The sequence below is a fragment of the Aythya marila genome (assembly GCF_965140915.1).
Source record: "Aythya marila genome assembly, chromosome: 12".
Classification (NCBI taxonomy): Eukaryota; Metazoa; Chordata; class Aves; order Anseriformes; family Anatidae; genus Aythya; species Aythya marila.
Window position 1 is genome coordinate 2,996,926 of NC_139053.1, and position 14,301 is coordinate 3,011,226.

Here is a 14,301-nt window from a genome sequence, read left to right on the forward strand (position 1 = left end):
AGCTCTGTGCCAACCTATCACTATCATTAGTTACGGAGGAATTCTTTACTCTGTCCTTTTGTGGATGTAAAACTTGTGGTATTGCTGTATTGAACTGCCTGTACAAGCTGTTGAGCGTAAAGCATGAGATGAGCCGCATATACATGTAAGCCTGTAGTTTCACGCTGGAGAAGTACAGTTAGGAAAGTTTAACTGTTCTGGTCATTAAGATCGCTCAATTAATTCAGCTTTTGTAATGTTACCCCTTCACATTTCTCTGTTCACCACTTAGTCTGATATTACTCTAGTTACTCTAGTCAGAAAAGAAAGTGCCATATTCTAGTCTTCTATTTTTCCATATAACCTTTTGAAAATTGGCAGCACTGATATGCTCTCACCATTTTAACCTCTGCTAAGATTTTGCAGTTTTGCAGTCATTGCTGAGGCATATTATACAGGAATGTAAGGATGTTAATGTAACTGTGCTGTACCTACTAGCTCGAAACAAAGAGAACAAAAGAAACTAAGTAGTAACACTAAGGATGTATAGTGATTACTCTAACATTGAAATTCATTTAGAATTTGTTCTGAAATGTATTTTTATTTTTATTTCTATAGTAGAAATATACAATAACAAATCCAATAAACAAAACCATTTTTTTTGAACCAGCCGTTAATATGTTGGAAACATTTTACCGTACTGAAGAGGCTATACCGTAAAGTTTGCTGCGTATAAACTCTGGTCTCTGAAGGGCTGCCCTTCCTGTAGAATATGGGCCTACAGGCACACAGAAATGTGGTCTGATTGAAGGACCTCAGTGGTTGTTTGGAAGGGAGTTTTATATAGAGTTAATACATTGAATGTCAATATATTAATGCTGTGAATGGATCACTCAGCCTTCAAAATCTGATAAAAAGAGGGCAGTCTCATTTGCTGTGGAAAATTGTGGGGTCAAATGAGCAGTATATTAAAAACTTAATGACCACTAATACTAAACTACCTATTCTATTTATAATTAAAAGGAAATGTTTTTTCTCATACTTTAATGTCCCTCCTGAATTTATGTCTCAGTTTTCAGAAAGAGGTCTCACTGTGTTCCATGTTGGGGAAGTACCAGCGTGGTGCTGCAGCAGGATTCTCTTTGCTAGCTCTAGACTGTGTTCCAAAACATAACGGAGTCTGATGGCAATCAGAGAGTTTCTCCTTCGCACTAGTAGTTTGCTTTGTAAGGTTAACTGGTCAGTAGCATTTCAGTGTAAATACCTTTCAAGTTTAAAAAAATAAAGGCAAAACAAACAAACAAACAAAAAAACAACAACAACAATGCAAAGCATGGAATCATCCATGCTCCATTTACTTTACTGAAAGAAGATAATGCAGGGCATTCTCTTTCAGTGAGGACAGCTCTTCAAAACTTCATTGCTCTTAGAAGAGCTGTTTTTGTTGTTCCTGTTCAATATCTCCATATCCAGAAGAGATTATAAGTTTCATTTGTTGCATTCTCTTTTGGGAGAATTTAGCATATATGAGGGTCTGCAGTAGTAACAATAACATATGAGAAATGTCATGAGTTGGGGTGAGGATTTTCTGTTTTTGTTTTGTGTTTTACTGGAGCATATGAAAGCTGATTTATTGCTGTCATACTAAATTTGAATTCAATAAAAATGATGTTAATAAATTGCAAGGTTAGACTAATTGATCTTCTGGGTTAATGTGAAATACAAGTATAGGGCTTCAATTAATTCATGACATTGTCTGTCAGCATGCTGTGACTATGTCATTTTAGTGTTTTGCTTTGTAGACTTAATTTGTAAAGACTTCACTTATGTTATTGGAAATGAAAGTTAATGCCCCCTGGTGACGTTGGGAAGGGAATAGTCAAAATTGTGAACTGTTTATTGTTTTCATTTATTTATTATTTTCAGGAAACCGAGTAACATATGTAAAAAAGGAAATAAAATTGCAAAGTATAGGTAGGCTGGAATGTGTTAGGATCTTTCAGCTACCTAAATTATGCTCAGATTTATAGAGTGTCTAATTTTGATTTAAAGATTATCATGTTTAATGATTTCTTTTGTAATGTTGCTTATAAGTATATTCTTACCTTTCATTTGTGTTAACTTCAGTAGGCTATTGTATTAACACAATTCTGAGATGGTTAAACATTATTCTGGAATTTATGGCACACCTATGTCCATATTGTATTTCATTAGAGAGGTCTAGTCTGTTAGTAGTATTGACCATAAACCATTAAGCAGTATTTAGATGCTTTCAAAAGCAGATGTATTCTGTATCATTTGTAGTTTAGTAGCAGCAAGGTGGATTCTTTGGCTTAAGTACAATTTCTTCTGTTGCGTTCTATTTCTGTTTTCCTCCTATTGCTCCATATGCTTGGAAAGCCCAATAGGTACCATTCTAATCTGTGTTCCTGAATAATATGTCCACTTTTTCTCACATGTTCAAAATGAATGGATTTTTTTCAGAGATCTGAGATTTCCTGGGAATTTGTGCAGAAAAGCATATAGCGATAGCATCTGTCCAGTGAGGCTGCAGCAAAAGACTGATATTGAGCTGCTTTCTCTTCCAGTGCCAGGAATGGAGTCAGGGGTTTTCCCTTCAGCCTGCCTCTGACAGTTTATAACCTTGTTACAAACCATGAATTTTTTGGAGAGCAAGCAAAACTAATCTGTCTTTTACCTTTGTCTTCTGAAAACACCAGGGTGTATTTATCATTTGCACAGCATGCAGGATGTAGTTGAAACGGATCCTTCTCCCCACCATCCAATGTGAAAATGCAAGGCAGAAGGGTGCGGAGGGGGGTCTGTTACAGTGTCCTAGGGAGACAGTGATTGATGTGTCAACAGCAGTTTGGCTTGGGTTATTACACAAATGTGAAATAGCACACATTAAAAAAACTTTTAACAATAGGATTTAGGTAGTGGACTTATTTAGGACTTCAATGTTTTTCCATATCTTTTTTTTTTAATACATAGCGCAGTGTGTCACTATCACTAATGAAAAGGGTGACACTATTCATGAATAGTTTGTCTGTTACTTTATCTGTGTTTTTTCTAGAATACTTAATACTTGTGATCCTTCAGGTCTTTACGTGCTAAGTGACAATTAATGCAGCTCTTGGTTTAACATTTGTCCATAATACTTTTTTCAAAAGTATTTTGAAAAAATATTTTCAGGCGGTTTTTACACAATCAAGTCTTCTCAAATAAAGATGATGGAAGCAGCAAATCTTCTCAATAACAATTGCAGTAGGTGTTGATAAATTAGTTTGTCTAGTTCATCAATCCGTGAAACCCAGCACACAATAAATAGATTTGAATGAGATATTAAGGGATCAGCAATTCATTAAACTGTTTTCTGGCCTGAGTATTCATTTCTCTCTCTCTATATAATTATGCAGCAAATACAGAGATTTAGTCATACAAAAGCAGGGTGCATTTAGAACCTGGTTTTTAGCCCAGCCATCATAAGCCTGAACTTAGCTGCCATGAATACCTCTGAGGCTTTCTTTCTGACTTTTAGTTCAAGACGCATTCATATGAATCTCAGGTTTTGACATGATGAAATTAGAGTAGGGAGGAAATGATAAAACCACATGGGGAAGTCTAATTCTGAGAGGAAATCCACTGTTGTGTAAGTGTCTACTTTGTTAATGACCACCTTTGTTAAGTTAATAAAAAGTATTTGCTTTTATTTAGGGACAATACCTTATAACCAGATTTGGTGATGTGCCAGTTGTGCAACAGATGCATTTGCTCAATTATGGCCCATGTTAGAACCACCACTTACTGGCTGCTATAAATGAGGCATGACATTGAATGCATGTGTGTGTGAGAAGCATTAGTACTGGTACCACAGAAGGACATACCCCTGTGGAGATTCAGAATACAGATTTATGTTCAGCTGGTTACCTAGTCCCACTCTTTGAGATGTAGTAATAATTAAGCAAGCTGAGTCTTAACTTGAAGATTGCTCCCAGGTTAGATCACAGGCTGCATATAAATCAAAGCAGTCTTGCAGGGAGCTGCCTTGCTCTCTGGGGAGTTGTTCCTCTTTATTTTAAAATTTCAAGACACTGATTGTGGTAGAGAACTGGTTTGTGTTTTATTAGTGTTTGTATAAAAGAGATCGATAGCATGATTAACTGATTCTGAGAGGAACATCTGTTAATGCCACTTGAACTTTTGATTTCTTAATCTGATCTGTTTGTGCACATCTTTTATTCATGTGGTAAAACCACCAGCATTTTTAGCAGAAATATAGTGCGGATGTACTTTTGGGAACATGTTATCAGGAATTACTTCTGTAAATCCCGAAGATCTAACTTGATATCAAGGCTCATAGATTACTGAACAAGGAAGTGTTCACTCCAAACTTTTTGTTCCAAATTAATTCATCTATCCACCTATCTGCACAGATAATGCTGCATTTCTATAGGATCAATTGATAGAAGATGTATTTAATTTTTGTCATTCGTGTTCTGGTAGTATCTAGACAAAAGTAGGCATAAAACAACACAAATTCCTTAGGAACAAAAATGTGCGCTCTTTTTAGTTCTTTTGATTTTTTTTTTCAACTATATTCAACTACAGAGAATAAATAAACAGGGAATAACTCAGACCTCTCATCTTTTTAGCTAGTAATGCATATTGCCACTGAAAAGAAAAGCTATTTCAAGACCCATGATGTTGATTTTTTTTTTATTTCACCCAACATACTGAATTTATTCATATTTGCATGACTTCCCGATTTAATGTAAAATACCATTTCTTACTTCAAACATAGAATTATCTGTTATAAACAATGCAAGGAAATGCTGTTATCTCCTGTTAAACGTAATACATCATATATATGTATATAAAGTGTATATTATGTGTAATTTTATATGTGTAAATATAACTCTTACTAGCTGTCAGATCAAAGTATTTCAGAGTAGAGGTTTGAAATCAGTTCCTTATTTTAAAATGGATACTATCAGTTACCTGTTACTTCCCTCTTTACAAAAATATGTATCAAAGTATTATGTTGTATCATGTGGAAGGAAATATATTGATTGTACAACTTATAAATTTTTGTATAAAGTGAAGTATTTCTCCTACATCGTTTTTTAAATATAAAATATATATATCTATAGTGGAAATGAATACCAGAAGCTTTTTTGTTATTAATTCTTCAACATGCATCTTGCAAAGTATTACTGACAGGACAATCTTACCATAGTTCTGAGACTTTTAGTTTGTGGTGGTCTTTAATTTTGTTTACAAAATAAGAAAAACAATGCAGAGATGTCTGTCATGCTCATGAATTGTTTAAATAGACATTGCCCCTGTTCACATTATATCTAACAAAATAGTAATGCAAATAATTACTTTTTCACTGTTTTCTAGGGTCCTTTAGAAAATGATTTGGTAGTGCATGTGGCCCTCATAGCAGAAAGTCAACGGTAGGTATTTGCTTTTACTAAGAATATATACAGTAAGTAAGTGCTGAACAACATACATCTTAAATTTGCTAAAGGCATTCAAGGAAGTGTTGAATTTCATCCTGCTACTCATCTATCTGATGCCAAGATAATTGCTAAAGCTAAGACTACTTTTTGATTGTACTTGTTATTGTTTTGTTTGTAGCCTACAGGTTTTTCTGAACACATATGGAATCCAAACTCAGACTCCCCAGCAGGTGGAACCAATTCAGATATGGGCTCAAAAAGAACTTGTCAAAGTAAGGAACTCTGCATTGAAAATTACCTATTTGTCTGTCTGTCTATCTCTTGTAAGAAAATTAGTTTATATCAAACCGTTAGAATTGTATCTCCTTAGATTTGTTATCTACCTTTTTCTTTTGTGTGTGTTATTCTAATTCAGTTGTGTATCATGATATGCCAGTACTGGTCAGTTATACATGCCAGTTAGATCTTTCAGTGAAGCACTGAAGCCCAGATATTACCTGACTAGGCTTATTACCTGAGCTACTCTCAAAAAAAAAAAAAAAATTAAAATATGAATAATGCAGTAGACTAAGTGAAACTTGATGGACAAACAGGCAAATGCGTAACGGTCAAAGAATATAAATATAAGAATAGAAAATAAGAAGAAAGAATATAATGGTCAAAGAGTATATGGCAATAGGCATAAGCCATCATATAATTTGATAGTACAGCCTTTATAAAAAGCATTATACAGTCATCTTTAACTGTTTCTTCTAAAAGTCTGCTGCATTGAGTATATCCAGGAAGTCTGGTGTTTAAATCCTTCTTGCTTTACCCCTTTGCCTCAGTTTACGGTCAAATCTGTGGCCAAAACTGCTTGGGTGAAGGGCATTTTCAGAACCTCCTTCATCCCTTGTGAAGGCTTCAGATTTTTCTTTTTCTGTACAGGCATGTAGTCCTGTGGCAGAGTACTGCATCCCCTCGCTTCCAAGAGCTGTCCCTGTTAGTCCTTACTCATACTAAGCCTCACTGATGATGACAGCTTAGATGCATCTGTTCAAGTAGCTGTCATTGCCATATGAAGCCAGTAGTCAAAGGTGAAAGGCATTTACAGGCCACACTGATCCATTTCAGCATTCTCTTAGCACTACCAATACCTCTTTTTGTTCAGTCATTTTTAGTATAATAGGTACAACACTTTGGCCTATGTTGAGTACGGGTCTGAAGTTATCCACTCCTGTTTGTTCTGGAAATACATTCAAAGCAAAAAGACTGTGACAGATGCTGTTGTGAATGTTAAATGCTTTGATCTGCAGTTGTAGGCAAACATATAAAAAGTCCTAAGAAAATCCATGTGATTACTGGGTGCCTGTTTAACTCTGTTATAACTGGTCCTTTCCTCTGGAAAAAGCCTTGAAAAGTGTCCTGTCTGTACGTAAATAAGCCTTAACAAACTGCAGCAGGCTGTCAGACAGGTAAGGTGATCAAGAATCACAGATGTGCACTTGATGTATTTATACTTCTCCACGTGAAGTTTGGTCATGGACCAGGTACCTGAAGGTCTTGCCAAACTTAATTATAGAGGTTATCTCAAATAAGCCTGATGAATTCTGAATGTCTTGGGGAAGTATAATCCATGTATGTAGTTTCAGTCCTGAAGTTGTTACTTATCTGTTCCATGACTGCAACTATGTAAGTCTCTCCCTCTGAAATTAGGATCACATGGCAGATGCCATTATCTATATTAGAAGCCCCTAGGACACAGGAAAAAACAAAACCAAAAATAGAGTAGAAAATATATCCTCACAGACTTAAGAAGTCTTAGGTGCATTGCTGATTGATGTACTATAACCTTGCCAGCTTACTCAGAAAGATGATTACCCCCAAATAATGACTGCCATTAACATCTGAAAAATACTTACAGAGAAAACAAATATCCTTGTTTACATTCAGCCTTGTTCAATTCTCAACCCATTTTTGCTCACTAGTTTTCTTGATGGTATGTTTCAGAAGGGATTCTCTGACTGTATTTGTCTTCTAAAACTCTGTACCTGAAATTTTGGTTTAACAGATACCCCATACATTTACTATAGTTCTATTTGTTGTCTCTCTGTCATACATTATTTCTTTGGTCTCCCTGACAAAAAGATGAGACTTTCACTATATATATATGTTTATTATTATTAATTAAATTCTTAGCTATGACAACTTTGTTAAGATTTCTTTTTCAAAAGCTGGTGGAATTCTGACAGTTCTCGTATTCTCTTTATACTTATGGTGGGTAGGTACATGTACTTTTAGAAAGAACGTAATAAAAAAATTGAATCACCTGATTAAATCACCTGGTCCACTTTTCCTAGTAGACTTCCAGAAAAGGCTGTGTCTTTGTCTATTACCATTTTTCGAGTCTCCATTATGTACTACAAGAACATTCTTTTGATTTTGTTATGTGTATATGGGTTACATAAAGATGTTAATGTTTGATGTCTCCATTCCTTTCAGCTTGAATATAGTTATTCAGTGTGAACGAACAGTTGATGTAGGAAGTTTTGTTTATTTTCTTTTCTAAATATTTATTGGTATTTATACATAAACATAGGCAATATCAGGAAGGCCCCAAGCTGACAGCAGTGAAAAGCTATCGAGTGTAATGTTTGTTCAAATGTTCACTTTCATTTGCTTCTGAATTTTCTTCTTATAAAATAAAGAAATATTGAGCTTAGAAAAATGTTTAAAACTCCTGTTATAAAAGCATAATATGAATTAAGTTTTAGTATTCATGGGCTTGTCACCTTAAAACAACCCAAATAAGGAAAGAAGTACAACAAGAAGTATTCCGTTGGGATAACTGATACATTTATGTTGTTTTGCCCACAGCTTAGTTGCATTTTTATGGTTTATTCTGATACACTGTAAGAAATTAAGGTTATTCCTTTAATATTTAAGTATTATGAAATTATATCAGTTGAAGTAATACTAGGCATGCATAATTTAATATAACTCAAATAAGAATCATTTAATGAATAATGAGATAACCTCCCTCTTGCTTTTTGTGGCTGATGCATCAATTTTGCATGCCTTTACTAAAAGTAGAATAAGGAAGGATCTTTATATGGCTCCTACATTACTGTTTTATCTTTGTATCCACATAGGAAAAGCATTACAGAAAGCAATATTTGCCAGTCAATGTTCTGTTGGCGTCTTATTGAAATAAATAAATAAATATAATAATTAATAAAGCTAAAAACAAGACCTAAAACAAGAAACAACAAGTTTTTGCTGAGTTTTGAAACTGTGCAGGGCTCCTATGGTGCTTTCCAGAAGCCCAGAGTTGGACCCATGCATCTCAGCTGTTTGAAGAAAGGAAGAAGAGAATAAAAGCAATAGAAATAATGATCGTATTTTATGAAGCTTACTTCCTAATTAAAGTAGAAGCAGACAGTTTCGTATGTGAGTATAAGGAAGTCATATATAGGTTTTCTTCAGTTTTTGTGATTATTTCTCACAGGCTTACTTTCATTTGGGAGTCAATGACAAACTGGGATTATCTGGAAGACCGGACAGGCCTATAGGATGCCTTGGAACATCAAAGGTTGTTGCAAGAAATTTTCTAATTTTTATATAATTGTTATTAATGTCAATTTCAGAAAAACATTGCATTAGTCTCTGAACTGTTTTAAACAGAATTTAAGTGTAATTTTATTTTATGCATATGTCTTACTTTTTAAGTCTTTTTAACATATTTTGCTATTAAGAACGCACATGTTCCATGTTACTATTAAAACTGTCATGTTTTTTAGGCATCTAGCTACAGTAAAACTTGGCCAAAACAGGATTAGTGATGAAGTGAGACAGTTTAACTGGAATACAGTGTAGATCTGCATACCTTATAAAAACCAGAGCGCTTAAAACTAGATATGTAGGGTTTTTTGTTTGTTCGTTTTTGTTTTAATATAACTGTTCTACAATTCATTATTTCTTTGATAGTTTCAAAATACATTTTTTACCTTTTCGGCTACTTTAATGTTCCAAATATTTTAAAGAAAAGATTAATGGAAGCTTTATCTCCCAATAGATTTATCGAATACTAGGAAAGACCGTAGTTTGCTACTCGATCATTTTTGATCTAAGTGATTTCTACATGTCTCAGGATGTTATGATGCTGATTGATGACATTAAGGTAAGACAGATCTATCTTAACTTCTCCTTTGAGAAACTGACAAAAATGGAGTCTGCAGAAGAATAAACTGTGGAGTTAGATAAAATACAAATGTGCAAGGTGAACACCGTGTAGTGAGTATTCTTCTAATACAAAAATAAACTTGCAATTCATGTTGGAAAGAGTATTAAGATGAATATTTTATCAGACCAGTATGAATTCTAGAGAGTATCTTTATTTAACAAAAGAAACTCACCTTAAAGTGATCGGGAATGCTGTAGTGCAGCAGGCAAATTATCCTTTGTTTTGGGAAAACAGATGTTTGAGGCTGCAAAAAAGAGGGAGACTGGACTGCTTATGGGAAATATTTCCTCCAGATGAAGCTTTCATATTACTAAACTTGGCACAAATATTAAAAATTGCTGTTCTTACCCAACTTTAAGGATGACAGCGGTGTGCAGCTTACTTGTTAAGTGCTCTGGGCTTGAGCAACTACTTCCAGTGCATGGAAGGTGCCGCTGGTTATTCCATGCAATGATTCAGGACTTGGATTCCTGTGCATACTTCCTAGGACATAACATGTAGTCTGTCTACAGATTTAGTCTGTGATCAGGAGTGTTTTCTGAAAATCTGTGAATAAGCAGTACTTGAAAACAACATGTTCTTTGAAGAAATCTATAAGTCTTGGTGTTTTATTTATTAGCCAAGTTTCTTGTAGCCTCTTGGGTTCTTCAGTGCTGTTACTTTAAGATAGCTCTTCTAATATCATAGATTGTGTGCTCTAGTACATTGTGCTTGTGTACTTTTTTGCGACTAACCTTTTTTCTTACCTAGAATGCGCTGCAGTTCATTAAGCAATACTGGAAAATGCATGGTCGTCCACTGTTTGTTGTACTTATCCGTGAAGACAATATAAGGTAGAGAAAGATAAAAGCATCATTTTCAGTGTCATTTTTACCTCGTTGGAAAATTAATGGGGCTCTGTTTAAAATTTCAGAGGGAGCAGATTCAATCCGATATTAGATATGTTGGCAGCCTTTAAAAAGGGGATTGTTGGAGGAGTGAAAGTTCATGTTGACAGAGTACAGGTATGATGTTCATCCTGAATTGAGTGTTCTTATTTCCTAAGATTGGTAAATATGTTCCTATTACTTGTGCTTTTCATGTGACTTCTGAACATTTTACTTGGTATCATAAAATTAAGAAGTCAACGACCAAGATGTTTGGTACAGTTTTTCTTTTATCTATGAAATAACATGGGCTTATTTTAATTCCTTTTGATGAGGCTTTTGAAAGCGTTAATCTTCACAGAGGATTTTCAGAAGGGAGGAGGGTTTTTTTTATGTTCAGATGTCTTGTGAAATTACCACCAAAGAAAAAAATCCATGATGTCAAGCATTAAGGGATTTCTTTTGATTTGATAATCAACAGGAAAAAAGGTATTTCACATATATTAAAATCTTTAGAAGAACAAAGGTCTATTTTTTTTTAACATCTTTACTGTTTGAATTTATCTTATAGCAGGAACGTTACTTCATTAAAATGTGAAAATTGTTGAGTCAGGTGCTGTTTTTAGGTACTTGCATGCGCTATCTTAGTTTATACCTATTGAAGAACCCCTTTTTTTGTCAGAGGGAGGACCAAAGACACAGATAAAGTCCCTGTGGAAATAATGGGAAAACTACATACAAATATTTGGCTTTAATGCAACTTTAAAAAATAAAAACTACTAATAAAAAAAGCTGTATGAGATAAAATGCTTTAATTTTTTTACCGTGAGCTGTCTAAATTTATATCTGTTAACTAAAGCCATGATTTACCATTGAAACTAGTTAAGTGATCTAATGCCTTGCTTTTGGCACTTAGAGGAAGCCATATGCCCTGTGCTTTGTGAGTTGGGCGTGCACCAGAGCCAGGAGAGGAACTGCATGGATAGGAGTGCAAGACAGGGGAGGAAGGATTGCAGATACCTGCCTCAGGCTGTCTTCTGGTGCCAGATTAAAGTTGTAGTTATTTGAATTATTCCATTGATGACTGGTCTAGCAGAGGCATTATCTACCTTCCCAGCTTTGTCACTGGTTATTGTCACTGCTTCAGTTCTGATGAATTTGTGTATAACCATGCTCTAACCCAAAACTTCAAAACAATCTCTTGGAAAGCAAAATGAAGCCAGATTTGGTTTATGACAGCTAATGCTGCAGAATTGAAGGTCTTATAACTTCTGTAGATACACAAGATGGATAGAATTATGCAGAATTCACTTCCAAGGTTCCCAGGGATCTGCAACTGAGAGACTTGTTAGTGTAACAGGGCTGTAATGTAAATACAGTTATATACTTGTTCAACCCCCCTGAAGACTTCTGAGTGAAATCTATTAAAAAAATAAAAATAAAAAAATGTCCTATGCTTTTTCCAGAGAGAAATCTTTACCACATCCATAAATACTAACATCTCCTTATGTAAAACTACAATATTTTTAGTTATGTTGTAGCATATTAATTATTAAGATATAATTCCTGTTACGGCAGTGAGCAAAGGATATACAAAATGGTTTGGGTTAGATGGAAATTGCCTTGCATCTCTTACTTATTGTTAACTTCCCTTTCTCTTTCACAGGTTTCCAAAACCTTTACTTCTCTTCCCCCTCTTCCCCTTTTTATAAAGGAATGGTACATGTTGGTGGTCAGTGCAATTATTGGTAGAATATAGTATGCTTTCTCTATCAGTTTAGCCGTTAATCTCTCAATTTTAATGCATACTTGTGTTTTGGAAAGAGTTTCTTTTCATTATGGGGGAGAAGTTGGGGCAAGAACAAGGGATGTGTCTAACTTGTGGTGTTTTCTTAAATAATTCATGCATTCCAACAGAAGATATATCGAATCTTTGTGAAGTCTTCATCCGCTTCATTTAGATGCATATGTCTAAAAGTGCTTAGAGATAGGATGTGTGTCTCAAATTGGATGAAAGCTCCTTTTTCTTGTAAAGTACACAAAATGTGATTTCATTTAAAAATGTGTGCCCTTTTAACACTTCTGCCTTTTTTATTTTCAGTCATTTTACAATATCTATATTTTACTGCAAACTTGTATACAATGAAAATGGAACTTAAACATTCAGAGTGTGCTCAATTTTGTTTAGCTAATGAGAATCATCAAAAAGCATTCTTAAAAATATTGTGGTATAATGTTTCATAAAAGAATGGAGTGAATTAATTGTAATTACTACATTATATATATGAAACACTGAGTTTCATGTTTGTAATATTCTGAGAGAAATAATCATAAGCTGCACTTGATCTGTACACTTCAGGGCAGGCATGCTTGCATTAAGAAATGACTACAGAGTAGAAAGTGCTATTATTTTGTGCTTTCCTGAAAGACCAGTAAGACTGACAGGAAAAGTAGCCATCCTTCAGATGTACCTGAAACAAAAAGCATTATGATCCAGAACAGGGGTATCATGCTGGACTCTTAAGGAATGTGAATCCTTGATCTCAGGTATTTTCGTCAGGTGTGCTTTTTGGGGGAGCAGAGCTGGATATTGGTAGGTTAAGGTGTATGTTCCAGGCACATAACAGGAACAGCAGAACCCCAGCATAAAAGAGAAAGCAGCCCTGAGAGACTTCTTTTGTCCTAAGTGAGATCTTAAGAAAAAAGGAAAAACACCGTGTAATTGTAAAAATATTTGGAACTGTATAGAAACTACTTTCCAGATGGAAACATCTGGAAATGTTTCAGCATCATATGGAGAACATGGCTCCTAGATCAAACAACAACTATATACTTACGTACATTTCTGCCTCTTTTTAAATTTTAATTGTCAAATTTTTCATTTCAGACGTTAATATCTGGAGCAGTTGTTGAGCAACTTGACTTCCTAAGAATCACTGAAACAGAAGAGTAAGGCTATGTGTAAATAATAATGATGAAGTATTTGATAATTAAAATGTTTTTTTGAACTGTGAAGAAATGAAATACTTATTTTTCAGGGTTCCTGTATTTAAGAGTTTGGAGGAGCTGGATCTTCCAAAACATTCAAAAGTCAAGAGACAGTCTAGCACTCCAAACGCTTCTGAACTTGAGCAGCAACCAGACGTAAATATTAATGACTGGAAAAACAAGTCAACATATGAGATTCTGCAGAAACTTAATGTAAGAAAACTTGATAAAAATGCAGTGTAACTTCATTCTCATGAAATAACATACTGTATACTGGTACATAGTGGCCTAATTAGATCAACATGATGACTGCTATGGTTCAATGTTAATAATACGGCTAGTGACATAAAACGTCTTATGTGCCTCTTCATACTTACCAGTACTTTCTGGCTTGTCATGCTGTAACTGTTGGCTTCCATTTCCCCCAGCTATCCAAATCTTTTGGTAATAAATGACCAAAAAAAGGGGATCAATTTGTCATGCATCTTATGAATAAATAAATACTTTATTTCTAGACTGAAGTCCAAAAGACTTCAACAGTCGATGTTCACTGATAAACTGATAACTTCTTAATGATATTGAGGGAAAGTCCAATCTGTTGTTTTTCCTGTATCTAGAAGAAAACTGCCAGTGACTGTTTCTAGATCCAGTGCCCAGCAGGAGCACAGAAAATATTCTATATGGTTCCCTATGATATTACTAGAATTTCAGCTGTAAACGACAGGACCCACGAGCAGAAAATTGGGAAACATTTCTGAGGCCAAATTATTACAGGCCT

At 34.7% G+C, this 14,301-nt stretch overlaps 1 protein-coding gene across 5 annotated transcripts in view; it reads left to right on the forward strand.

Annotated features, from left to right (window-relative positions):
- Nucleotides 1-14,301, forward strand: part of PHKB (phosphorylase kinase regulatory subunit beta) — a 76,561-nt gene that overhangs the window by 45,580 nt on the left and 16,680 nt on the right. For all 5 annotated transcript variants that reach the window (XM_082770233.1, XM_082770232.1, XM_082770236.1 and 2 more), the window contains 8 exons: nucleotides 5,386-5,441; nucleotides 5,626-5,719; nucleotides 8,935-9,018; nucleotides 9,502-9,606; nucleotides 10,420-10,502; nucleotides 10,583-10,673; nucleotides 13,423-13,484; nucleotides 13,574-13,736. In XM_082770233.1, the coding sequence (XP_082626359.1) occupies nucleotides 5,386-5,441; nucleotides 5,626-5,719; nucleotides 8,935-9,018; nucleotides 9,502-9,606; nucleotides 10,420-10,502; nucleotides 10,583-10,673; nucleotides 13,423-13,484; nucleotides 13,574-13,736 (738 nt within the window). The remainder of the gene's footprint in view (nucleotides 1-5,385; nucleotides 5,442-5,625; nucleotides 5,720-8,934; nucleotides 9,019-9,501; nucleotides 9,607-10,419; nucleotides 10,503-10,582; nucleotides 10,674-13,422; nucleotides 13,485-13,573; nucleotides 13,737-14,301) is intronic.